This window comes from Amia ocellicauda, chromosome 9 (genome assembly GCF_036373705.1).
Source record: "Amia ocellicauda isolate fAmiCal2 chromosome 9, fAmiCal2.hap1, whole genome shotgun sequence".
Classification (NCBI taxonomy): Eukaryota; Metazoa; Chordata; class Actinopteri; order Amiiformes; family Amiidae; genus Amia; species Amia ocellicauda.
In genome coordinates this window covers 25,071,781-25,098,710 of record NC_089858.1, presented here as the reverse complement: position 1 = coordinate 25,098,710, position 26,930 = coordinate 25,071,781, and the positions used below count along the sequence as shown (strand labels likewise).

At 39.7% G+C, this 26,930-nt stretch overlaps 1 protein-coding gene across 1 annotated transcript; it reads left to right on the top strand.

Moving 5' to 3' along the window:
* Window positions 1-26,930, top strand: klhdc4 (kelch domain containing 4). Its single transcript, XM_066713830.1, has 12 exons — window positions 1-171; window positions 631-722; window positions 913-991; window positions 3,401-3,499; window positions 5,186-5,322; window positions 8,754-8,846; window positions 9,868-10,027; window positions 17,063-17,132; window positions 19,641-19,849; window positions 23,781-24,207; window positions 25,064-25,186; window positions 26,071-26,930. Exons 1-12 carry the CDS (start codon window positions 73-75, stop codon window positions 26,253-26,255), a joined length of 1,773 nt encoding a protein of 590 aa, XP_066569927.1. The 5' UTR covers window positions 1-72; the 3' UTR covers window positions 26,256-26,930.

Sequence of the window (26,930 nt, the reverse complement as noted above, 5' to 3'; positions counted from 1 at the left end):
ACGCAGATCTCCAGGAAGCGGCAGCTCCGTGTGTATGAGCCGGCACGCTGAGTTACAAGTGGCAAAGCGAAAATGGGGAAAAAGTGCAAAAAAGAAAAGAAAGTGAAGGGAGCGGAGAAAACAGCCGCCAAAATGGAGAAAAAAATCTCCAAGAGGTCCAAGAGGGAAGAGGTGAGCTGTCTGTAGGTGTTTCATTAATCGCTATAACTTATTACAATTTTGGAAAAACAGTTGCTATAGAAAACTAGTTGAATTGTCGTGTATTTGCATTGACTCTTGCTCTTCTTTTGCACTTTCATGCAATTGTTATTTTGGTTTTGCTCATTTGTTTTCTTTTACATTTGGTGAACTTCAAAAGTAAACGTCTGTGTCAGTACTACAGTCTGTTGAGATTAATATTTCCTCAAAATGACAGCACTGAAGCAAGGGCACTACATTTAACGAATCCGTCCAAATGTTGTGCTGCGTTACAGGAGCCATGATCAATAGACCATGTCAGGAATCTACTTTGAATTAGGCAGGTTCCCCAGAAGAAGAGTGATGACTGTGCTGTTAATGTGGGTTAACTTGGTGATGTTGTGATCTATTGTAAAGTTTCTATTCCTGATCTGTGGTGTTCTGTTGAACTAGGATGACCTAGAGGCTCTCATTGCCGAGTTCCAGTCCTTGGATGCCAAGAAGACCCAGGTTGTGGAAACCACCTCCTCTCCCCCATCCCCGCGGTAAGCTGGGCTGTGGTTTCTGTGTAGCCCTTGCTGACCCATCTAAAGGTTAAATCAGGGCACCCTGGCTGAAACTGGTGAAAGGGTGCCCAGTAATCTGACTGTTGCAATTCCTCTTCTCAAGACTGTAGCATTTCTGTAAGAATCAAAGGCGTATTCTTGACTTTCTGCACCTTGATATTCATTTCAGATTAAACGCCTCCCTCTCTGCCCACCCTGACAAAGATGAGCTGATCCTTTTTGGAGGGGAATATTTCAACGGACAGAAAGTACAGTATTCATCCTGGTTCATTTTGATGTGTTTGTTTGGGCGAAAGCAGTTAAAATGCATAGAAACAATTACTTTAACAAAACACAAGTAAGCTGGGTTATACATGAAATATGTTACTAGGAATTAATATGCTTTGAGGTGCCATTCACCACTTATCTGCTGCACTTTGAGCTGCCAGTGAGAGAATACATCCTCACATTTCTCCTGAGGGTGCTGTCCTTCAGTGGTGCATGAAGTCCTCCTCTGCCTCTTAAGCACACTCAAATCCTATGGGAGGAAATGTACTATATAGATGCAAGGTATTATACTACTATTATTATTATTATTATGAAAATCATCACTCAGTTTAAATTGGGTTACTCTGTACTCAGAGGTAAAACCCGTCTATATTCCTGTCCTGATAGAATACTGCTGTTTCTATCCTGGCTCCAGCCTGAGACTAAAATTGGGAATAAGTGGATAAAAATAGCAAGTCAGCTTGACCTAAATTATTACTTTCTGCCAGACCTAAAGAGAACTATATATATATATATATATATATATATATATATATATATATATATATATATATATATATAAAAAAAATGAGAGAAATCTACCTTACAATTAACTGACAAACGGCAAAATAGCTGCCTTCATAGGTGTATAATTTCTTCATATGAGTGATGCACTCTTGTTAGCAATAACTGAGGCACAATTAGCAAATACGCATTTCGGAGGAAGTGCAGGATGAATTACAAGTTTGCTTTTAAGGGGTGGTATTTAATTGAATCAGACAAAATTTAGAGGAAGTCAAAATGAAGGGCCTTAAAAGGCTAAAGCCATATTTTTTATAACTCCCCCCTCCTCTCCTTGCTCTTTAAACTAAGTAATTGGAGCTGGTCACCCTGGAAAATGATTGACCCATTTGTTCCAGATTTGCAGAAATGTAAAACACTGGGTTCATCTCAGGCAGGAGCTCAGTTGACAACACAGTGCAGAATTCCAGCAGAAGAGCAATTATAATTTATTTAATTTACATTAAGCTCGTCTTAATGTTTAAATATCAAAAGCAATACATAATTCTTGGCAGCCATTTGGTAGAAGTAAATTCCTGTAATATTTGTACATTTCTCAGTACAGAATCTGAAGTGTCTTTGCTCATTTGCAACATATTATGCCGGAATCAGCAAACTGATTGTTGAAGAATACGTTTATTGGTCATACTATGATGCTGTTCTAACAAAAAACAGCTACCAACTGTTTCTGCATCCTTTTAGATCTACAATTTAATAATATTGTCAGGTTCCCTGAGACATTCAGTGATAAAACCTCTGATTTTATTCAATCCTCAGGTCAAGATTTGTATCCCTGTCAATTTCTTCACAACAGCTCCAAATCATCCATCAGTTACCTACAGAATTAGCTTCAGTCTATTATACATAGGCTTCTATTTTGTGTGCAAAATTAACTAATCCAACCCACTTTCATATCAGAAAATAAGTAAGCATTTCTCTGCCTATAACATGCTTCTGTGGGAGGTTCTGTAATTCACAGGTTCTAGGTTCATAGATAAGAAATGCCTTTGAATGGAATTAGCCTAGTTCAAAATGCTGTTGTCTTACAAGGTGGCAATTATAAAGTTTAGTATAAACTACTTGTTTCTATTAATTGCTTTGTTAATTAATTGATTGGTTGTTACCATAATTTATCATCCTAAAAACAAAACCAACCAAAAAAGAACCCTCCACTGAGCTGAGAAATAGGTTAAAGTGTGGGTTGCTATGGGGGAAAAAAAAAACAGGTATTAATTACACTCCTGAGGAATGACCTATTTATTCAGAAGAGCATCGGAAATGTGCACCATGAGGGACTCAGACCAGTGTGCAGCAGTGAATTAACACACACAAGTTACAAGGCAGATTGTTCCTTGTATGCTGGTGGTTGTTTATGTTTTGGGTTATATTTACCAAACCAACATCCTTTTTAAATCCTGGTAATTAGGCTTATTTGTTTTGCTGAATAGTTAGGCATTGCATATGTCGTTCTGGTAAAGCAAGGCAGTACTCACTGACTTCAGAACCCACTTCCCTTACTGAGCGCTCTCTCTTACACCAGTTCAGAAGCAGTGAATTGCCATGCACACCCAAGAGCCAACGCTGAGCAAATGCAGGAATTAAAACATTGACATGGGAGTGAGAAGCAGATGTTTCCTTCCTATGTTAGAAGATATAGAGGTGTTGACAGGCAGAGATCCTGTTCTGGATTAGGCATAACAAATGGATTTTAATGGAACATGTATGTTTGTTTTTTTGATGATTGGTATTGTCCAATTCAAATGTAATTGTGGCTTGATAAAAAATGTGTGGGGTTTATTTTTATTTTTTTTTAATTACTTTTGCTAATTCTATTCTATTTTCTCTTGCAGACCTTCCTATATAATGAGCTGTACTTTTACAACATTAAGAAGAACTCGTGGCTGAAGGTCGATATCCCAAACCCACCACCTCGACGCTGTGCTCACCAGGTAACTGTAATGTCGGGGGCCTTTGTAGCGGTTGGGATGCCCTGTTTGGTTAATAAGACCTTCTTTCTCCTCCTTCCTGCTTCAACTCACCCATGACGCAGTTAGAAGAGTGCTATGCTGTTGTCCATCTTAAGCCCTGGAGGTTCGCTTTCATCCATATCTTTGTTCAATTAGAAAGAAGCAGCTAGGTTTTTGAACTCTAATATAAATCAAAATTGATCAAAATACAGTGACCATAATCAATCTCTGAACTTTACAAAGGCAAGCAAATTGACTCGGCATTCCCATTTAGCTAGGTACTAAATGCATGGTTTAGCAATGATCACAATATTTTGGTTCTTTTTGTTATTGCTTGCCTTTAACACTAAGTCCTTGGTTTTCATTAGAACCGGAGCTATACTTAATGAAGCTTGGATTGGTCTCCATTTACAGTATGTTCATCACTTGTTTACTAATGAAGTATATAGTGTCTAGTTATTGGATTGTTGTCCATTTAATTTAAGAAACAATCCAAAATCAATACTGTTTTTATCTTAAAAAATCCAGACCCCTGTTTAGTATTCCGATCCATTATGGTTGAAATGTTATAATATTGTAATAAGCTTGTGATTATTACTTATATTTTGATTTAAGAGATTTGTTTATTGTATTATTATTATTATTATTATTATTATTATTATTATTATTATTATTATTACTTCTCTTCTATACATGAATGTGGCTGGTAATGGTTTGTGGTGCAGTGATGTGAATTCACAATGCAGAATGAACACAAATGCCTTGATGCTGGCAGGAGTCCCAGGTGCTTCAGATATTTGCTATTTTGTCCACCAGATGGTACTGTGTGTACTTGTGTTTTTTTTCTTTGAGTGACTTGCTAATCTCATTCTTCCTAGATCTAATAGATGGTGGATATCATAATATGCAATGCTGTAGTATTTTTAATACAGTAATTATTTTGCCTGGAAGAAAGTTATTTGTGTTTGGTTATAAATGTACTGTGCATGTACTGTATTAAGTGGAGCCAGAAATTCTGAAAAAATATATTATGAATACTAAGGCAAATGTGCAGCAAAGGTAGCTGATCCAAATAATCTTAATTCATAATAGGCCATATAGAGGAAAAAGTCATTTTTTAATCTTTTCTTGTCTATGACTTGATTACAGTTGAGCTTTATTCTTTGTTCATTGCTAGTGAAATCATACTTTCCGGCTCTGCTAGACATCGTATAGTGGGGTTACGATCAGGTGACTCCTCTGGGCTCATTCTTTAGGTCTGGAAGTCTTGAAAGTAGGGGTGTGAAACCCAGTGCCTGGAGGACTGCATTATGTTCTGGGTTTAGTTCCAAATTAAACTCTCAATCACTTAATTCAAACACAATTTAACATTTTTGAAAGGTCTTTAGCACATGATACCAGAATATTTTGCAGCCTATAGAGAAATACTAAATTCCATCCAATTCACCAGCTAATTGGTGAAACGAGACTGGCCATCCAGGTAATGAGTTTGAGATCTCTCCTTAAAGGGTCAACAGTTTGTAATATTTAAATTTTTTGTTTTTACCAAATGGATGTTTTATTTTTCCTCCTGTATTCCTGATTGCAGCCTGTGTGAAGGAGGCCAGGCTGCAGCCCCTGTTCCGCAGGCCTGGTTGCTCAGTGTGTTTGTCTCCCTTGTCGCTGCAGGCGGTGGTGGTTCCCCAGGCAGGGGGGCAGCTCTGGGTGTTCGGTGGGGAGTTTGCATCCCCTGATGGGGAGCAGTTTTACCACTACAAAGACCTATGGGTTCTCCATCTAGCAACACTGACGTGGGAGCAGATCAAGTAAGCAACACGAACGTCTCCATGTGTAATGGAACGGTAGGATTCACCCTGACAAGAAGTGGAAATGCTCCTGAAATCAGGCTTGTAATTTTCTGTGGAAAAAATCCCTTGTGATGATTTAGTCCTTACCTGACTTTAGGAAACCACTAAACAATAATGTACTGACACTTTTGTGATTGTAGGATCCCCATTATTAAAACTCCTGTGTGTAGTTTATTTTTTATTTTTTTTTAGCTCCCAAGTCTTTTCTGGGATATCCCCTGTCCAGTGTGATTTTCTGCATTTTGACAATGAATCTTTAAGTCTTCAAAGCGACCCTCTGACTTTCCTTGTGAGGCTCTTGCACACTGTGTTAACAAATTGCTAAATGGGCATAATTGGATTTGCTTTTTCTCCACTGCGATGACAAACCTGCCCACTCAGCAGGGTTTTAGAGTATTTGATGCAATCCTCTGTTTTAACTAACAGTGGAGTAACAAACAGAGATGGGTTTATAACATTTTATAAAATTGGGGGAAACGAATGAGGGTGATGCATATTAGAGAGCAGGAAAGGTAATCAATCGAGGGAGATGGAGACCAGGTGGTCTATGGATTAAAGCAATTTCTACGTTTTTTATTACTTTGCTAGTGGAACTTTATTTTTTGTAATGTATGTAAGAGAAAAAATGACAGCAGCGAATGTTTTTAGTGCATTAGTGCTGGAGAAGACGAAGGCAGGGCAAGGCTTGCAGTGTTCAGTCTTTGCAGTTCTGTTATATGATTTTTCTGGGTTTTATCACAGTATTTTATTGGTCTGGGAGTCCTTGTGTTGCCTGAAGCATGTAACTGTGAAAAATGTGGGTAAAGCACTGAGATCGCATGGTTGAAGCTGAACATTGGGTGTTTCCTGCTGCTGTAGAACCTGTCCTGCCCACCAGCACACACTGACTCAGCAGAGGGGGCATATGTCCCCAGATAGCACACTCAAGCATTCACACAATTAGGCTTTTTTTCTGTAGGTGTGGAGAGCAGTGATTTAGCGAGTGACCAGAAACTGCCAACAGAAACATACTAGTTGCTTTATTTAGTAAAATGTTGTTTTAATTAAAGAGTCGTGCTCCAGGAATCTCATCACAGTCTCTGGTAAGATCTATATTTATAATGGGACTCTATTGTGCACCAATCTTTGACAAAGCGGAACACAAATGTATAAACAATAGGTCCCATTGGCTGTGTATCCCAATGATCTGTTAAATTTAAATGGACAATCCAACTCTCATTTGTGTATCTAAGGTGTACAGTCTTTCTAAAATAATTATTTCTCTATCCAGCTCCTAACACTTAGCTTCTCTCCACATTCTTGTGGGGATATATTCTTTTTGGTAGTGGATTTCTTTGGTTGCTGTTGCTGGTTTAAGGGGGTAGATTAATTACATTACATTAATTTCTCGTTTTAGTCTCTTGTCACTCTGCCGTTCACAAATGACCAATGCATGCCAGAGCAGCAGTGATGTGTAGAAGAGCTTAGAGCCAAACAGGTCTCTCCTTTGTGATCTATACCAGTGCTATATGAAACAAGTTTTTTGGTCACGGCAACATGGCATGTGAAACTCATTGGGCAACTGAGATGAAAGTAATAGGATAACATTTTTGGTAACTGTGAGGTTGTAGGATGCTTACTATCCAGCTTCGTTACATTACTTGCCATTCAGATGTTTGAATCTCCAGTAGTTCATTTACATGTTAAAGGTCCGCTAAGCAGAAACTGAAAGAATCACTATGTTATGATTAAAGGAGGTGTTGCTGGCCACGTGCAGTAAAAGAGAGTGGCAGAGAATGTAAACTACGCCTACAGTGCTGTTTGACACAGTAGCCACAGAAATCTCCTCAGTGTAACGGCCAGTGCTGAAAGAGTTAAAGCTCCAGAAGGTGTGTGGGTGTCCGCCTGGACAAGCCTGGTGATTTGCTTCAGGAAAGCTGTCCAATTGGAGCTTAGCTGGCCTGTGTTGGAAGCGCTGGTGGGGAGGTGGGGGTGGCTGCTAATCAGTCTGCCCTCACAAGTAGCTCTGATTACTTTGTTAAACAATTGCTGGTTAAAACACAGTGCTCCAGAGATTTGTATTACTGAGGCAGGCTTTTTGAGAAGCTTTTCATTTAAAACACCTGCCAGTGCCAGGTTAGCTTTGTAGCTGCATTGTTTTGTTTTTTATTTTTTTGTATAATTTTGTTTATAATTTTTATTTTTTCTCATTTTGTTGTTGCATACTTTGCAAAAGAGCTGCAATCATCAGTTTGCACTTATTTTTGTGGTTGTTCCTTAAAAGCACAGCCCACCGACTGGGTGTGTGTTCTTAGGCGCGGGATAAATCTGCTTTATCCGGAAGGGAGGTTAAAAATCTCATCCAGTGTTATCCTGTCCAAGTTGTCAATTACACTCCTTGCATTACGGTCACAGCTGATAAGATTACGTTATCCAGATGAGACAGAAGGATGATTTTTTCCAAGAGGTCTTTAAATATCCAGCCTTAAACTCTTTGTGCCGCTGATATTTGAACAATTAGATCGTCACGACGACGACAGGAGCAGACAATCCCATTGCTCTAAGGAGATCTTTCCGCCTACTTGTAAATATGCTGGCTCTCCTGTCTTTTGCTGAGCCTCCTACTGTGGATTGTTGGGTGTTCCAGCCCTTGCAATATAAAAGCAATTGTTATTTTAAAGTGAAAAGCATATTTGCACATTTAGAAATTAACATTGTCAATGTTTTGCAAATAGCATTTCTAGAAAAGCATAGACTCTGTTGTAGTGATAAGTGTCAGTTTTTTTTAAATCCATATACACACAGTGAAGTATTCACCCCCCTTGGACTTTTTAACAATTTGTTTTTGCAATCTGAAATTGTGATGCATTTAATTGTTTTTGTTTTTTTTCTTCCTTTGATTTACACAACCCACTCAACACTTCGAAGAGGCAAGAACATTTTTATTGTGAAACAACAGTTAATGAAAAATATAAAAAGTGAAATATCTGGTTAACTATAAGTATCATATCTTGTTAAGACCCACCTGAGTCAATACTTATTAGAACCACCCTTGGCAGCACTTACAGCTGAGAGTCGTTTGGGTCTGTACCAGGTTTGCACATCTGGACTGTGCAGTATACACCCATTCTTCTTGGCAAAATTGTTCAAGCTCCGTCAAGTTGGATGGGGATTGTTGGTGGACAGCAATCTTCAAGTCTTGCTTCAGATTCTCAATCGGATTCAAGTCCAGGGTTTGACTAGGCCACTTCACTAGCACATTCATTTTCTCGTATTTAAACAACTCCAGTGTGGTTTCGGCTGTGTGCTTGGGGTCATTGTCCTGCTGAAAGGTGAATCTCTGTCCCAGTCTTAGGTCTTTTAGGTCTGAAGTCCTCCCATCCTGAGCAGTTGTTGTCCTGTTTTGGCAGGGCTACAGGTGCTCCCACTGGACGCAGTGGCCATCGCATGGTGCTCTGTAAGAGACAGCTGGTTGTGTTCGGTGGGTTCCACGAGAGCACCAGGTGAGTCTTTGTTCTCAATGCCAGTATAATCAGAGAGAGTAACTGTTCCTATCCAGACCCCAAAATACACAACCTCAAATGTTTACCACCACACAGATGGATGGATTTCAGAAGTTTATGCTCTAGAGCAGGGGTTCCCAAAGTGCTTGATGTTTGTTGCGGCCCCCTAAAGCCAACCTTCAACCACTCCTTTTCTGAACCTTTACTTTATTTTCACATTTTCTGAAAAAGTCTGTTACAAATCGCACATATAATTTGGGGGGAAAATAATAGAACAACACTTTAAGTTCATAAATGTTTCCTAACAGAAATGTATAGGAAATAAAAAAGGTATGATTTGGGACATATTTAGTTTTCAACGGGTGGTTTATTTTCTACTGCGGCCCCCCATCGCATGCAACCTCTGGAAATTGGCCCTCCATCACCAGACATTGGGAACCCCTGCTCTACAGCAAGATTTCAAGGGACAGCAGAGATGAGGAAAAGTATTCTTTATTCTTTGTATTTACTTTTATTAATCTGAATTGAATTTGGACATAGAAAGTATACAGTAAATGTTGCACGGCAGCAGAAAGCCTGGAACAATATTATTTGTATTTTTTGTAGTTTGCAAATAATTTTTTCCCAATAAGATAAATGTTTTAGCTGCTTACAAGACATTTTATTTTCATGAATATTTTTTTATTTAAATGCGAGAAGGGCTAAAGGAAATGTCCTGAACAGAATCAAGCTCAATAGAAGTAAGAGGAATTGCCAACAATCCAGGAAAGCTGTTCTATCATTTAAATGGTTTGGTGATAACTAGAAATAGTCGTTCCAGTTTTTATTGGATGTATTTATTGGATTTGAGTAATACATGATAGCTTTTATACTTAAGTTAGTATTCTCTCGTGTTATTAATTGGTCTCTGTGTAAGTCTGCTTTCAGTGCACTTAAAGCAAGAATCCCTTTTGATAGGGATTAGGACAATTTTACTTGAAAGGATAACTTTTTTTTTTTCCCCTCCATCCTCATTCAATAGGGATTATGTTTATTACAATGATGTTCATGCATTTAACATGGACACCTTTTCCTGGAGTCGTCTCACCCCCTCCGGCACTGGGCCTCTCCCACGGTCCGGCTGCCAGATGGCCTCTACCCCTGACGGAGCAATCATCGTTTATGGGGGATATTCCAAAGTGGTGAGGCCCTCCATTTGCATCCTGTTTGGTTTATTTACTAAATGACCTATTAGCCTTGAATACAATTATGGCAGCATTATATCAGATATCAAAAATTATGTGACGTTTTGGATTTCAAAATCTAAGATCCAATGCAAATAATTTCTGTGTGTCTAATTACCTCAAGACTTAAACTGGACTGATATACTTTTAAGGCCCTGTTAACTATGAACAGATATAACTGGCACTCCTGATAGGCAGACAACATACAAGCAAACATCCCATTATAGTTTGGGATTTGCAAAGGCTGTCTCTTGCCCTTCTCTGGATGCATGCTTATTAGAAGATGTTGGTCTAATTTGGAAGGCCAACAGGTGCTCGGTTCCTCGAAACGCATCGCAGCATCATGAATTCCATGATGTGGCCAAGTGGATTTCCATCCCGACAGAATTCCAGTGATGGGGATCAGGATCATCAAGCAGTCCAATTAATCTCCACTGTCTCCACAGCAGACTAACCGAGTTAATCGTCAGTCCTGTTTCCTCTGGACACTTTCATTTGCCCTTGTACTCATAATTCATACTGCAGTTTTTCAGCAGTATAAAAATGACTCTGCCTGGACTGCGAAGTTAAGTGAATTGCTTAGCTTAAGTGAGATTTGTAGAGTAAAAAAAGAAAGAAGAATTAGCTTCCTACAAACCATTGTAAGCATGTTCAGCTTTTACCTGAACATTCTAGTTATCTGAAGTGTACACACTCTTCAATTAGTTTTGAAGGGTTGAGCTTTTATTTGCAAGAATGGTATAACAGATCTGTCAGCATCACGATTTTTCAAGAATGTTCGGCCGTTTTATTTTCTGAAAGTGCCTTGTGCGGTGTTGTGATTTTGAAAAGTGTCTGTTTTGGGGATTAGTAAAGCTTTATATGGCAACAGAACTAATAGCTGGAACTAATCATCAATACTTTTCAGAACTTAAAAACAATTTAGAACCATAAAAGGTACTGACGAAGTTCAATAAATTGTGATTAAAGATAGCTCTACTTTTCAATATGGCGCTGGACTTTTGGCTAGGACTAGCTAGAACTTTTGGCCTTCCACACTTTCAAGATTACCTACGTGTATCCATCTAGACATTCACGGATCAAGTTCAGTCCTCCCCAGCTCAGTCACAGCTGGCTGGATTGAGAGGCTTTATTTGCTTTCCTGCTCGGAAAATGTTTCTTTACGTAACATTACAGATGTATTGTAATGTATACTTTGACAGAAAGCACTTGTGCAGGAAATGGTTTGTTTTTCCTGTTGTGTCTGTTGGAAAATAAATTAGCTGTTTTTGTAAAATTCTCTGACAACCAGCAGTTTACTGTTAGTCAGCATTTACTCAATGATGTGTTGGTTGTTTTGTATGTTGTCTGCCTATAAGCAGTGCATCTAATTTCTGTTCATACTTAACAGATCCCTACTTTTAAAAATACTAATTTAGGCATTCTTATTCTAACATCATAATGCTGGGAACAGTGCCCCTGTTTATATGATAATGTCAATGCTTTTGTTACAGTATAATCATAATACATTTCACAATATGGGGTCACATGGCTGCCCTTTATTTAGTTCAACCATGATAACCCGATGTAATATCATGTCTCTGATTAGCTGTCATTTTGTCAAAAAGGAGACAACCAAAGTGAACAAAACAATCAAATATTGACTCACAACCAATTTCTGCATTTTGTCTTTAAACTGAAAATGTAACTGCCAATGTAAATTTCAGGATAAATTGATCCTCATTGTATTTCAGAGTAGAAAATTTGTCCTCTTCTGGGTGGTATTGGCCAATCAGTCCTTTCCTAATTTGTAAATCAGCACTAACAGTATCTCCAAAGTGCTCAGATATTGTCTGCTGCAGCCTCCAGTCTCTGAGGATCTTTTTTAACCTAGCCTGAGCCAACTGCACCATTTTGCACTGTGTACTCATGGACTGTTTCTGCAGGTACAGTACTGTACAAGGGTTTATTAGTCAGGTGTGAAAAAATGCTGTAAAGTAAGAATGCTTTCAAAAATAGACATGTTAACAGTTTATATTTATCAATTAACAAAACTAAAAGTGAGTGAACAGAAGAAAAATCTAAATCAAATCCTTATTTGGTGTGACCAACCTTTGCCTTCAAAACAGCATCAATTCTTCTAGGTACACTTGCACACAGTCAGGGATTTTGTAGGCATATAGTCAGGTGTATGATTAAACAATTATACCAAACAGGTGTTAATGATCATCAATTCAATATGTAGGTTGAAACGCAATCATTAACTGAAACAAACATCTGTGTAGGAGGAATAAAACTGGGTGAGGAACAGCCTAACAGAAACAGGCAACGTTGAGGACCGTAGACGCAGTGGTCGGCCAAGGAAACCTACTGCAGCAGATGAAAGACGCATCATGCTTACTTCCCTTCGCAATCGGAAGATGTCCAGCAGTGCCATCAGCTCAGAATTGACAGAAAACAGTGGAACCCTGGTATACCCATCTACTGTCCAGAGAAGTCTAGTCAGAAGTGGAAAACTTCTTGGAAAACTTGTGGCCAAAAAAAACATACCTCCGACGTGGCAACGAGGCCAAGCGACTCAGCTATGTACGAAAACACAGGAACTGGGGTTCAGAAACATGGCAGCAGGTGCTCTGGACTGATGAGTCAAAATTTGAAATAATTAGCTGTAGCAGAAGGCAGTTTGTTCGCCAAAGGCCTGGAGAGCGGTACACGAATGAGTGTCTGCAGGCAACAGTGAAGCATGATGGAGGATCCTTGCAAGTTTGGGGCTGCATTTCTGCACATGGAGTTGGGGATTTGGTCAGAATGAATGGTCTCCTCAATGCTGTGAATTACAGGCAGATACTTATCCATCATGCAATACCATCAGGGAGGCATCTGATTGGCCCAAAATTTATTCTGTAGCATGACAACGACCCCAAACATACAGCGACAGTCACTAAGAACTTTCTTCAGCGTAAAGAAGAACAAGGAGTCCTGGAAGTGATGGTATGGCCCCCACAGAGCCCTGATCTCAACATCATTGAGTCTGTCTGGGATTACATGAAGAGAGAGAAGCAACTGAGGCTGCCTAAATCCACAGAAGAACTGTGGTTTGTTCTCCAAGATGTTTGGCCCAACCTACCTGCCGAGTTCCTTCAAAAACTGTGTGCAAGTGTACCTAGAAGAATTGATGCTGTTTTGAAGGCAAAGGGTGGTCACACCAAATATTGATTTGATGTAGATTTTTCTTCTGTTCACTCACTTTGCATTTTGTTAATTGAAAAATATAATCTATTAACGTCGTTTTTTGAAAGCAATTTTACTTTACAGCATATTTTCACACCTGCCTAAAACCTTTGCACAGTACTGTATAATTGAAATTGAGATTGCACTACACTTTAAGAGTAACGTGTGTTTGTGTGTTGTAAATGTGTTTCTCTCTCTATTCATCCATCCCCATACCCACACATACATGCATAGGTGTGTGTTTATTTAAGGTGCATATAGATTTCAGAGCTTTTCTACGTGTTGCTTGTGTGTATATTACCAAAAACACTTATGTTTGTCTTTGGGGTGTCCCATCCTACCGTTTCAGCTACTGTGCTTTGACCTGAGCGTTCTTGTTGTCTGGAGCCAGAATTTCCTGCCCTAGTTGGCAGAATGCAGCTTTCAGTCTGACCAGCAGCTACCAATTATGCTGAGCTGGTGCTGGCTTTGTCACTTACACAGAAACCCTCCTCATCTCATTCCACCTTGAGACATGTGGAGCTGTAAAATGAGTGGTTTATGTTTTGCCAGCTGATTCTGCTTTGTATGCAGACCCATAACTCAGCAGCATAAAGGCCAATGCATTCAAGTAGCTAGGTTCACAGGCATCATTTCGGATTGCCTAGCACAACTGCAAAAAGAAATCGTCCCCTCTGACCACAATGCATTGTAATTCAGGTGGAATAAGTGAAATGTAGGAAATGTAGAAACTAATCCCTGCATGTATGAGTCTAAATTAATTCAGGTGCTAGAGAGTTAGACTCACAAGACTAGTCTATGATGCGTTTTATTTTTACCAGTATAAAATAGCCTGGATTATCCACAGTGATTACTTTACTTCCATCTTCTTTTTGTTCTATATCACATTTAGAAGAATAGAGGCGGATTTGTATTTATATGGACCTTGGCCATCTAAAGTACAAAACACCCCTCATTTCAAAACATTAAACCATACTGACTAATCAGAGTTTGTTGAAAACTGATTTGGCCTGAAGCTGTACAGATTCCAGTGAACCCAGCTAAGGCAGGTGGTGTGTAAATGTTTGACTGTCACTCCATCGAAATCATGGGTGTGGCAGCCAAATGTTCACACACTCTCCGTCTTAACTCTGTTCAATCAGTGGTGCTCTTTAGTTTGACATCGGTGCAATACGTCTTCAGCATAGACTCCAGACATCTTTGTTACGGATCCCACTGCCTCTGTGCTATTATTGTCTTGTTTCAGAACAGCTGCTCTGTGTGATCTGGGTGTGTTACCTTGCAGAGATGAAAACCGCAACCTCTATAGGCTTTAATGAGAGTTACAAACTCCAAACGTCTCAAGCAAACATCCTCGCTTAACCTTAAAAATGCGTAAATGTATAAATAAACTAAAGACATCTTGCACATACAGGAAGAGCAGGACATTAACATTAATGCCCCTAAAATGAAAAGAAAACAATCAAAGACCCTTTCTGTAAGAAGTGTTTTTCGTGCATTGTGGGACACAAATTAACAAAGTAGTTGATATGGGAAGTGCAGTAATCAAGATGGACATAACAACTTTAAACGAGTACATGTAAACAATAACTCATATTTGATTAAAAGCCAAGTTAGGGATTAGGGTGAGTAGCGCCTGCAGTCCCAGTGGCCCTCGGGTATCTGTGCCAGTGTGGGATCAGCGATGTTCTTTGGACTACCGGGGAACAAGCCAGAAAACCATAGCAACTGAACTGAATTAGTACCTGTGCTCAGGAGGTTAAGCTAGCAGTTCCAGTTTGCATGCATTTAAACAGATACAATGCATGTGTGCCATCGCTCCTCTGCCTGCTTTAGAGAGGTGGATTTCTGTAGTATTGCACAGCAAATTCTATCAGCATCTCTGTCTAAATAAACCTATTTTTTTGTCACAGATGGATGACATTAATCAAATGTGGGGTGCTTCAGTTATGTATTTGGTTAAAACCAAATAGAAAAAACTCCCAGTTATTAAAATGGGGGCCTGACAAATGGTGTTTGTGGAACAAAGAGGGTAGTAATGTGGAATAGTGGTTAGGGCTCGGGGCTCTGGACTCTGGAGCACAGAGTTGTGGGTTCAATCCCACTGCTCTTGTACCCTTGAGCAAAGTCCTTACCTAGATTGCTCCAGTAAATGCCCAGCTGTATAAATGGGTAAAATGTAAAAAATAATGCGATATCTTGTAACAATTGGAAGTCACCCTGAATAAGGGTGTCTACTAAGAAATAGACTAATAAAAAAATAAAAATAAAGAAACTGGTGCAGTGATCTGGTTTTGGTGGTGCTGATATGTTGAATTTTCCTGCTATCCTGTTTGAATTCAAATCAGTCTGATCATATTCCTGCACAGTACCATTTCAGGCTGTGTCTGAGTCTGTCTGTGTGGGGGGGGCTTATCAGGTGTTTTGGTTTAACCTAACAGCAGCTGCTTTGTTACTAATCGTCACTTCTACATGCAAATCCAGCTACGCCACAAAAACCAAAATCATAAAACTTTGTAAAATATCCATCTGCTGTATTCTGGTCATGTCTGAGTCTCGGGTCAGCCTTTCAGACAGTAATCTGCAGTTTATATCTGGACGGAAAGGCTGAGTGAGGGGAGATGCGTTGCAGGATCCATGAGTTCTGATGCTTCGAGAGCCCGGTGTTGTAAATGTACCAATAAACCATTGTACCGTGTGCCCAGCTGAGGCTGCAGCCATGGCGACCCAACCGGTAAGGGGATGGCTGTTGCTAGGCAACTGGAGGCCTAGGCAGGTGATTGAAAAGTGCCCGATGGAGGGTGACTGGGGGACAGGGGTGGCAGCAGTGCACAGTCTCCTGTCTTGTGGCGAGACAGCAGGTGAATTATTTATTCACCTAAGAAGATGTGAGAGAAGTAGGCAGCCTGAATCAAAGGTGGCGTCTGCAGGGAAAACTGCATTTCGGCATCAAGGCCTTCATAAATCCAGATTTTAACAATTGCCAGCAGACACCGTAACGAAACCATTTTGGGGTCCCAGGCCCTGTGAAGCCTACACATTTTTGCATTTGGAACTGAATTGGGAGATCAGTTGCTTCCATAGCATTTAACCCCAACTTCTAAAGGTTGCAACTTGTGCTGACTTATATGTTTATAGCTTCATCCATCGTGGGATAGTATTCTTGTGTTAAAACAAACCTTGCTAAAGTATAATTGTTTAGCTTTGTGTTGATTTTCTGCCAGTTTTTAATCCTCTCTCCTTATATTATGTAGAGTAACTTTATGGTTTTGTTTTTGACCTGTTCATATCCATATAAAAAAATCCATTGTTCTGCCTATGTTTAGCGGTTTAGCCTCAAGTTCCCAGAATTTGCAGGTCTTGAAAAATTATATTGGTTTTAGCACTTCAATGGAAAAGTGTAGGGTTGAATCTACAATGGGTCATTAATGTTTGCACCATACTCACAAAAAAATAAGTTTATTAAGGCACAACAAGTGCTTAAAGTATTGTGACCATTTTAACAATTATAAAATTAGAAGCATCTTCAAAAATACATAAAAGGTTTTCTTGATAGATTAATTTCGATCAGGGTTTTCTAGTGTTGAATAACGATACCAATACAATAAAAAATATATTTTCTGCCGAAATCACACTGAAATCTAAATATTGTATATTTCATCTTGGGTTGGTATCGAGTTGGGCTTGAAGAGATGCTTTTTATTTAGAGCAGCAAAATGTTTTAGGGAAATGAAGAAAACATGCTGTATTAATCTGTAACCATGATTTTTGTTTTTAACCCAGAAAGCCAAAAAGGATGTGGATAAAGGTACAATCCATGCAGACATGTTCCTGCTGAAAAAGGATGGCCAAGGTACATTTACATCAGGGAAAATAAATTGACCTGTGTGTGTGTGTGTGTGTGTGTGCGTGCGTTTCTTTAAAAAACTTGCACATTAACTGTAACTGCAAAAATAACTAGTTAAGAGTCAGCAGAGCTCTCTGTGTCTTGGGTCTCACATCTGAGTTCGGAAGCTAATTTGACATGAATGGTTATTTAGAATGATTACAGTCTACCCAAAGGGAAATTAGGCAAGTACAAAACAATGAAATGAAAAGGCAATGCAGATGTTATAAACTGTGTTAGAAAGAACAGATCTGGCTCATCTTTTTAGTAAACCCAGGGATGCATGTTGCTTATTTGATGAATAAAGTGATTTTTGAATTAATCACATTGCAAATGAAGAGCTTTATTGTCAGACTTTCTGAAGCTTAAGTATGCAAGTAGTCCTAATTGCCAGGGTCCCTGCCCTTCCAGTCGGTCTCCTTCTAGGCAGAATGGACCTTTTGTACGACTGTTTCGCTCTGGAATTGAGAACCACCTTTTATCTCGTGCCTTGGTCTTAAAGGCCAGCAGGGAGCAGGCTTTTTCTTTAGAAAAAATATTTTTTCCACAGCCCTTCTTATATTTCAAGCCTCCCCATTATGCTGTTAAAATCCTATAATGTGCTGTAACTTTTGAGAGTCCCTGGCACAATTAAATGTTGTCATACATATCTCCCTAAATCTAGTGTCATGTTATGTAGTTGAGCGGTGGAAGGACCCACAGACTTGTTAAAGTTACACGTCATCGTCATTTAGACTGCAAAACTAAGACCCACATACAAAATGCTGCTTCTGCTTTTTTTGATGTATATCTCGTGGGGTATCGCAAAATGTGTGTATCCAAAAAGGATGCAGTAATAAATAAGTTGGCTGCAATCTCCTCAACACAACTGTTTATTCTTAATGAGTCTCTATTACACAGGCTTTTCCTTATCTGCCTTGTACCTATACAGGCCCTGTATTTAAGATATGTTAAAAAATGACAACTGTGCCTTCTATGTAGTTGTCAACGTTGACCATTTTGCAATCTGCACTTATTTGGGAGAAGTGGGAGAAATCAATGTTGCCATGGCACTCTCCTGGAGAGACCCGTAGTGTGTTTAACCTTTGACCTGTGAACCTGCATTCTAAAGTGAATTGATAGCCCTTCTATAGATCAGAAGGTCATCACAGTCTTTGCTGCTCTGCCCTGCAGTGAGATTATTTAAATTCTGCTCTGTAAATGATGTGGACTTTCAATCCAGCTTTCATTGCATCAAATTTTCTTCACTGTGTTTTTTCAACAACAATGCAACTTTTATTACCAAGGAGCTTGACATTCAGCCCTTTATACAAATAGAGCCCACTGAAGTGCTGCTGTATCATAATTGTCAAGCACAGCTTCAATCGGGGACTCTTGAGAAATTCTTCATGCGCTGCTCGAGGAGGCATTGATTACGAATGGGCAACTCCCAATAGGTTTTGAATCCTTTCAAAAATAAAGTAATAACATCTTGGAGCACAGCATCTGGCTTTCTGCAGCAGTAAAGTCTCCTTTGCCGTGCAGTTTATGACCCTCAAATCAAACATGCCTAAATGCAGTTTCCCGAAGAATGAGCAGGACTAGTTAACTCTTTGAAGAAAAGATCTGGAGTATCAGGATAAAGACTTATTTGTATTGATGAAATGAAAACAGAAAACTCTTGGCTAGGTGTTTTTGGGTAAACGGTTATTCTACTTCATATAGAAGTTACTCTTCATATAGTTGTTCAGAAATATTTCAATCAGACAAGTTCAAGCATGAGAATTAAACTCAATCTGTTACATCCTGAAGGGGAGACCTGACTCATTGATTTGCTGGAACAGTATTCATGTGTGTGCCTGTGTCCGTGTGCGTGCGTGCATGTGTATTTGTTTATTAGCAGAAATATATGATGATATTGCTTGTGTGTGTTTTCTCCTTATTAATTAGTTTTTCTTAAGTTATTTATTTTTCTTTTCATACATTGAAATTCCTAATGCCAACAAATTCCTCTCTGTTCTGCAGTCTGTTGTAACAACCCTGCACCCTGCCATATGATCCTTCTGACAACATATGTTGACCCATTAGGAACATAGCCACACCATAATTTCAGATTGTCACATGAGATGCAATAATATGTAATAGGCCTTAATCAGCCAAAGCAAATTGACCTCCGTTTAATGTCCTTAAGTGGATTTTCCGTTTACAGTTTGGGTAATCTGAAATATAATCCTCAATTACAGGAAGAGGAAAAAAACAACAACCTCATTCTCAGTCCTGATAAAACACAACCTACACTTTCAAAGAATTGACATGCCATTTATAAGTCTAACAAAACTGTTATTTTTAAAACAAAGTATTATAGAGGTGCATATCAACTTAAAAATCATCTGTAAAAATTGTGGAGTCTTCAAATTAATCAAGTTAAGGGGAACCCGTCTCTGAGAGCTGTCCAGTTGGTGAAAAGGCTGTTCCTTTGTGTGTGTGTGTGTCCAGAGAAATGGGTGTGGAGCAGAGTCAGCCCCTCAGGAGTGAAGCCCACACCTCGCTCTGGATTCTCACTGGCTGTCGGGCCTAGCAGCCGCATAGTGCTGTTTGGAGGGGTGTGTGATGAGGAGGAGGATGAGTCGCTGGAGGGAGACTTCTTCAATGACATGTACCTGTACGACATGACCAAGAATCGATGGTTTGCTGGGCAGCTGAGGGTATGTACTGTTTGCCTGTATAACGTAATCTAAAATGCTAAAAATCTTCACAGTGTAGAATGGTACACCGATCAGCCATAACATTATGACCACTGACAGGTGAAGTGAATAACACTGATAATCTCGTTATCATGGCACCTGGCAGTGGGTGGGATATATTAGGCAGCAAGTGAACATTTTGTCCTCAAAGTTGAGGTGTTGGAAGCAGGAAAAATGGGCAAGCGTAAGGATCTGAGTGACTTTGACAAGGGCCAAATTGTGATGGCTAGACGACTGGGTCAGAGCATCTCCAAAACTGCATCTCTTGTGGGGTGTTCCCGCTCTGCAGTGGTCAGTACCTATCAAAAGTGGTCCAAGGAAGGAAAAGCGGTGAACCGGCAACAGGGTCATGTGGCGGCCAAGGCTCATTGATGCACGTGGGGAGTGAAGGCTGGCCCGTGTGGTCCGATCCAACAGACGAGCTACTGTAGCACAAATTGCTGAAAAAGTGAATGCTGGTTCTGATAAAGGTGTCAGAACACACAGTGCATCGCAGTTTGTTACGTATGGAGCTGCGTAGCCGCAGACCAGTCAGGGTGCCCAGGCTGACCCCTGATGGCATTGGCCTCTTGCAGCAGGATAATGCGCCCTGCCGCAAAGCAACAATGGTCAGGAATGGTTTGAGGAACACAACATCGAGTTCAACATGTTGACTTGGCCTCCAAATTCCCAGATCTCAATCCAATCGAGCATCTGTGGGATGTGCTGGACAAACAAGTCCAATCCATGGAGGCCGGCCCCACCTCGCAATTTACAGGACTTAAAGGATCTGCTGCTAACGTCTTGGTGCCAGATACCACAGCACACCTTCAGAGGTCTAGTGGAGTCCATGCCTCGATGGGTCAGGGCTGTTTTGGTGGCAAAAGGGTGACCTACACAATATTAGTCAGGTTGTCATAATGCATTAGCGATTTTTGTGAAAGTTTGCCTGCGTTAAATCTTAAATTTAACTCTCCGCCTCAAAAACTATCCAAGCTGGTAGGCGCTTTGATTACAGTTTACTATTGATAAAATGAATATTCTGCATTTTCATAAGACTGTGCATTCATTACAAAAGTAGTGCAAGTTTAATGAAAATGCGCAACGCTCATTTTTTCTATTCGCACTTGATAGAAAAAATAAAACCTAAAGCATAAGTTTAATCCTTAACATTCTATCCTGCTGTACTGGAATTGACTTGAATCAATGCTTTATCTGGATTTGTATAACACAAGGCTTAAGGCACTTATCATTGACTCTTGTTCATATCCCTGTATTTAAATGAAAAACACTGTCAGCCAGCATGATGTGGTTTGTCAATATTCAGCATTCAATAATTTAATGAGGTAGCTATCCCACAAGTATATTGGCACCTCCAAATGGCCACCTTAAGTTAAAAAGCATTCACGGATGCATCTGGGGAGTTTTATCGACTTACACTTTTGCAAAATGCATAGATCCCTCCTTAAAAGCAATTATTTGATGCATTGTCTTAGTAACGTATTTAACAACAACATCAACAAAAATCACAAAAGAGGTTTTGATTGAATTTGACCTTTATTGGTGCCATTTTCTATTCACACTCCGGTTACCTACTCAATTTTGTCTTGACCTTGAATGGAAAATAGACCCTTTGAATTAGGCCTGGGCGATATGGCCTAAATATAGTATTGCGGTATTTTTCAAATTTTTGACGGTATGATGGTATTTTTAAATGGCCATTTTATACTGTTCATAAAGTAAAAATAGTAGGACACAACTGACATTGAATTACGTTTTCCTGTTCTGTGTCAGTTGTCTTGAAACCAAATCATGTCCACACTATCGACGACACACCTTTCTTCGGGACAGATTCACTGGGGTCACTTTGCTGTGAAGTTTCACCCACACTACTCTCCTCCATCTTGTCTTCATTCATTGTGCATTGATCACGTTTGTTTGTTTATGTCAACATGCAATACACATGGAATTTATGTTCGATATTTGGATGAGACACATTAATTCCAAAACAAGGGTCGCGTTTGAGAAGCGCAGATCTGCGCAGAGATTCAGAGACGCTTGTTCTTGAGTGTTTCTGCGTGACGCCACTAAGACCCACCCACAGTAATCTGCGCAGCTGAGAAGCTGCTGCGGGACGCGAGCTGTGGCTGCGAGACAAGAGATTATGCAGAAATCAAGAGGGATGTGTTAAGTTGAATGAAAACTACTACTGCCTCCTTGCTAGTGGAGACTAATGTCAACTTCCATTAAACAATGTCATTGTCAAAACCATAGATGTAGAATTCTAGATCGACATTTGTCAATGCTTTATTAAATAATTACATCAATTATTTTTAAAAATAGAATGTAAATCTATGATGCACAATAATTAAGTTTGATTGGCAATTTTTAAAATAAAAACTAAAATATCAAAATAATAAATCATCCAATTACATCGATTTCTGCAGGGTTTGTGAAGAAAGGTGCTTGTGTTCTTGTAGCGCAGATTTGCGCAGTTCTGCGCAGATCTGCAGGATCCAACCGATCCCATTGGTGAACTTTGCAGATCTGTGGAAATTTGTGTTACACAAACACTATCGCCGTTTTTGATCAGATGAGTCTCATGTCAGACAGCTCAGTCTCAACCAGCCGGCACAGCAAGTTGTGGGATACGCGAACATGATCCAGTTTACTGGTAGCTGAATGCTATGACTCAATAACACAGTAAATAGTAAATTATTCAAAACTTTAAAATACCGATATGAAGGGATAGTAAAAGTCCAAACCTGTCCGTAAATGAATACCGGTATATCGTTTTTTATGGTATACCACCCAGCCCTACTTTGAATATATGTAATGGTTCAGTATCCAGATACAGTTGATCCTGAAGAAATAAGTTCAATATATTTTCTATCCTGTAAAATAATTATCTTAGTACAGCCTTTCACATAATTCAGACAATTCATCTGACTTTGCTGTGGTCTTCAAAATATTATATACATCTCATGAGCTCACACAATATTGATGAGAAAATTAAAAATAAGACTAATAGCACTGAAGACCTTCTGATATGGTCACTTATTCATAACGCATAATTCATTTTCTATTGTATTTTCAATTGTCTTGCTCTTACACAGTACATACAGTAAGTCATACTATTGTAATCCTTTGGCGTGCAAGGGTTTAAAATCTTATAGCTGTACTTGTTTTTAAAGATAAGATAGTAAGATGTGTGCCCCTGTTGTATCACTATCTTAGCCAGTCACTCAAACCTTCCCTTTTACACGTATATTTATGTGGCAAAACACATAAGCAATGGCCTTCATAAGAGGACACTTGCAATGCCCTTTATATGCCAAAAGTGTGCAGTATGCAGATGTAGATAAGTCTGAATCGTGACTATTTTTCATTCAGATGGAATTCAGTGCTTTCTGTTAGACAGGAAGTATTTGGATGCTGAGTGTGTCTTGAAGGGAAAACTCAAGTGTTTAAGTACGGGGGGAAGGGGAAGGCAGGCATGTGGATCAAACTCAGAATGGCAAGTAGGGATTGAATTGAGAAAGAACCCTTGAAAAGGAAACCATTTTGTTTCTATTATGTAGGGCGAGTCGATAGCAGTCTGCTGAGTGATCCTGTGATATTGTGTTGCTCATTTTTCATCCAGTCAGATCCTCAGAATGAAAAATGAGCAACTGAATTCCCAGCCCCACTTCTGGGTTTACTTTTAGTCTCTGTGTGGCTTATTAAAACAAGAAAAGAACCAAAGAAAAGGGGGTTCACATTGGATTAAAAAAAAATGCAAAACAGAACATTTATAATAGATGATTTTGGAGCTCTGGAATAAAATTAAAATAGTGTTCCCGATTAATTTACCAGTGACTGATAAAGGCCAAATGTGAACGATTTTAATGCTCTCGTGTGCCTTTTATTAAAGTGTCCCAAGTCAGAGAAAAAGAAACGACGCAGGGGGAAGAAGGGTGATGGAGAGGGAGCTGAGCTGGGGCAGGATCAGAAGGGAGAGGAGGAGGAGGGGCAGGCGCCAGTGGAGGTGGTGAAAGAAATCGTGGCTGATGACGGGACGGTCATGACCATCAAGCAGGTGATCCCAAACCCAGGGGCTGGGACACCGTCCTCGGACAGTGAGGAGGAGGAGGGGGAGGAGGATGAAGGGGAAGGTGCCGCAGCTGCCTCAGTGGAGCCCTGCCCTCGCTCCAACGCCATGGCCACAGTGAAGAACGGGCTGCTGTATCTGTACGGGGGGATGTTCGAAGTGGGAGATCGCCAGTTCACGCTCAATGATCTCTACGCCATCGACCTGCACAAGATGGACGAATGGAAGGTTCTCGTGGAGATGGATCCCAGTGAGTGTATTGTCTTATTTTCTTGGACGTTGGAAGTAGATTGTTGGAAACTGGTACATGATCTACTGCACTGGCCTGCATGGAAATCACTTGTTTTTGCCTCAGAACAGTAAAGATACAACAAAACCTGACAGTATATGAACAAAATTGATAGACAAGTAGAAATGCACCACCATTTGACAGCATGAAAACTCCTCCAAAACTGTAGTTGATTTTTTTTTAAATTTGGAGTAAGAAAACTAAACTAAAGTATATGTATATCAGAAAAATGTGTGTGTGGGGGGGGGGGGGGGCGGCAGCCCTAAATGTTGTAGAGAGATAATTTCCCAATGCTTATTCCATAACAAAGAGAGGGTACTGTTTGACCCTGATGCAGATCATGTGTTTAAACTATACTTTTTCTTCCATAGTTTTCTACACAGGACAGGTAAGGTATTCATGGTGAATGTATGCAACTTTCACATCTTCTATTAAACCAAAAACCTTTCTAAATGTATTTCTCAAAGGTCTTTGTAATGTTCACAATTCATGGATAGACTATTGAGATATATCTTTACAATTATGACCGAATATTCCTGGAACTCTGGAGTGGGACCCACAAGAATGGTTTTGCCTGAAGTGAACGGTCCTAATACCTTTGGTTAATATACTCCATGGAATCTAAACGTATTGAAGTGAAACATGGCTTCACAGCGCACACAGCTAAGGTTTGGGCTGTGAGGAAAGTATGAGGCAGATGCTGGGTTAGGACTATGTGTGCCAGTGGAGTGTGAGGATGATTTCAGTGCCATATGGAGACAGGAGTATGTTGCAGTACAGAGGAGCCGTTCTGATCATCCTTTGTGCTGCTCTTCAGAAACGCAGGAGTGGTTGGAGGAGACTGAATCGGAGGAGGAGGGTGAAGAGGCTGAGGGTGCAATAGGTGGGAATGATGAGGAAGAGGATGAAGAGAGTTCTGATGAAGAAAGCGAAGAAGAAGGTAATGAGAGCTTTGTTTTTTCCTCAGTAGAACTCGCCACCTTAACTAGCCTGCATGCTGAAGAAGCATAGTGGTGATTTGTAGTGTCTTTCTGTTCTTCTTACATTTCAAACTCTTGAATGCATTCACTTTCTTAGTCATACCTTGCTATTGCGTCTTCATGGAAATGCAAAAACTCTTTACACCTCATCCTTACTAAACTGATGAGGCACGACCATCTTGCATATGTTTCCCATCAAATCGTTTATTTAATATGTACTCCTCTGACAATTATAGCTTGTAACAACTGTAATATTATGCCTCAGTTGTGAGAAGGTTGTAGCAATACAAATTCATAGACTAGTAACCTGAACCCAAGTTAAGGTCAAAGGTTGCGTGTGGTTATCATGGCCTTTACTCTTATGTTTCTCTGAACTTTCAAATACGATTTTGTAATAGGTTTGAAGAATAATTGTTAAATGTGAAGACAAACCAATCCATCATGTTTCCCATGTTTACAAACAATTTTATGAAAAGATATGTAATTCCATTGAGGTCTGATGCTAAATATGAAATACGTGACCTAACCAAACCACCACCCTACTGGAACATTCTGATTCTGATGTACAATAGCTGGGCCCCTCTGAATTTACACATTCAACAATGAAACCGTGGAATCCAGAGGTTGAGATGCATTCTTTGCTCATAAAATTACATTCTGTCCATTCTGCTAAATGTATCTTGTCTCTGCTAGGCTCTGCTAGGCTCTGCTAGGCTCTACTAGGCTCTGCTAGGCTCTGCTAGGCTCTGCTAGGCGCTGTTTGGCTGCATGTGCCCCCTAACCTAGTGAAAAAAAAACAGTAGTATTTGCTCCCATTCAGTAAATACTATGTTTTATTTTATAGACGAGGATCATCCTCCTGTCAAGGCGGGAGAATCATACCCTGACTATGAGAGCCGGACAGAACAGTACTGGCTGAAACTTGCCAGGGTGAATATGGGCCCTGACGCCAAGGAAAAGAAAGTGGTAAAGGTGTCACATGCCATGGTCAAGGTCTATTACGATGAACATAAATCTGAACCACAGTGAGCTGACTGACTTGCTGGTGGTTTGTATTGCTTTCATTGGCTGTGGCCTTTCCTGGTCCTTGCAGGACAATGAGCAACTTTTCACCAGCTCATGCCTGTTATTCCCTCAGAAAGGACTGGACACAGGCTTTACGAGTTCATTGCTTTGTTTGATTGTTTGTTTTCTTCATTATTATTTCACAACGAACAAATGTGTGGTTGTCTGACTTACAAGGAATGCGACATATTTCCCTTTTCTAAACGACTAATGGTGTTGGAAAATACTGGACAAAAAAGTTAATCTTACTCCTGTTTGTGCCTTTTTTAATTGCAGAGAAATAAAAAAATGTTTGTCTAGGTTCAACTGAATACATTAGACTTTCCATTTGTTTATTTTGTCATTGGACAAAAACGTTTTTTTTTTTTTTTAAATGGCCCTAATGAGGTGCTGTCCCATCCCTTCTAAGTACAAACCAGTGAACTTTTCTTTTTTTTATACAGACTAACTCTTCGCCCCATGTTCTTAACTGTTGTAACACAATCTATACCAGGACTTTAATGCTGTATTGTTTATTGGTTACTGATCTGTGTATAGTAACCTGGCGCAGCTTTGCAGACGGAGGCACAGGACAAGGGAGAAGTTCATGCCTCAGAAAATGATTTAAACATGTCTTCTAATAAACCATACTGTAATCTT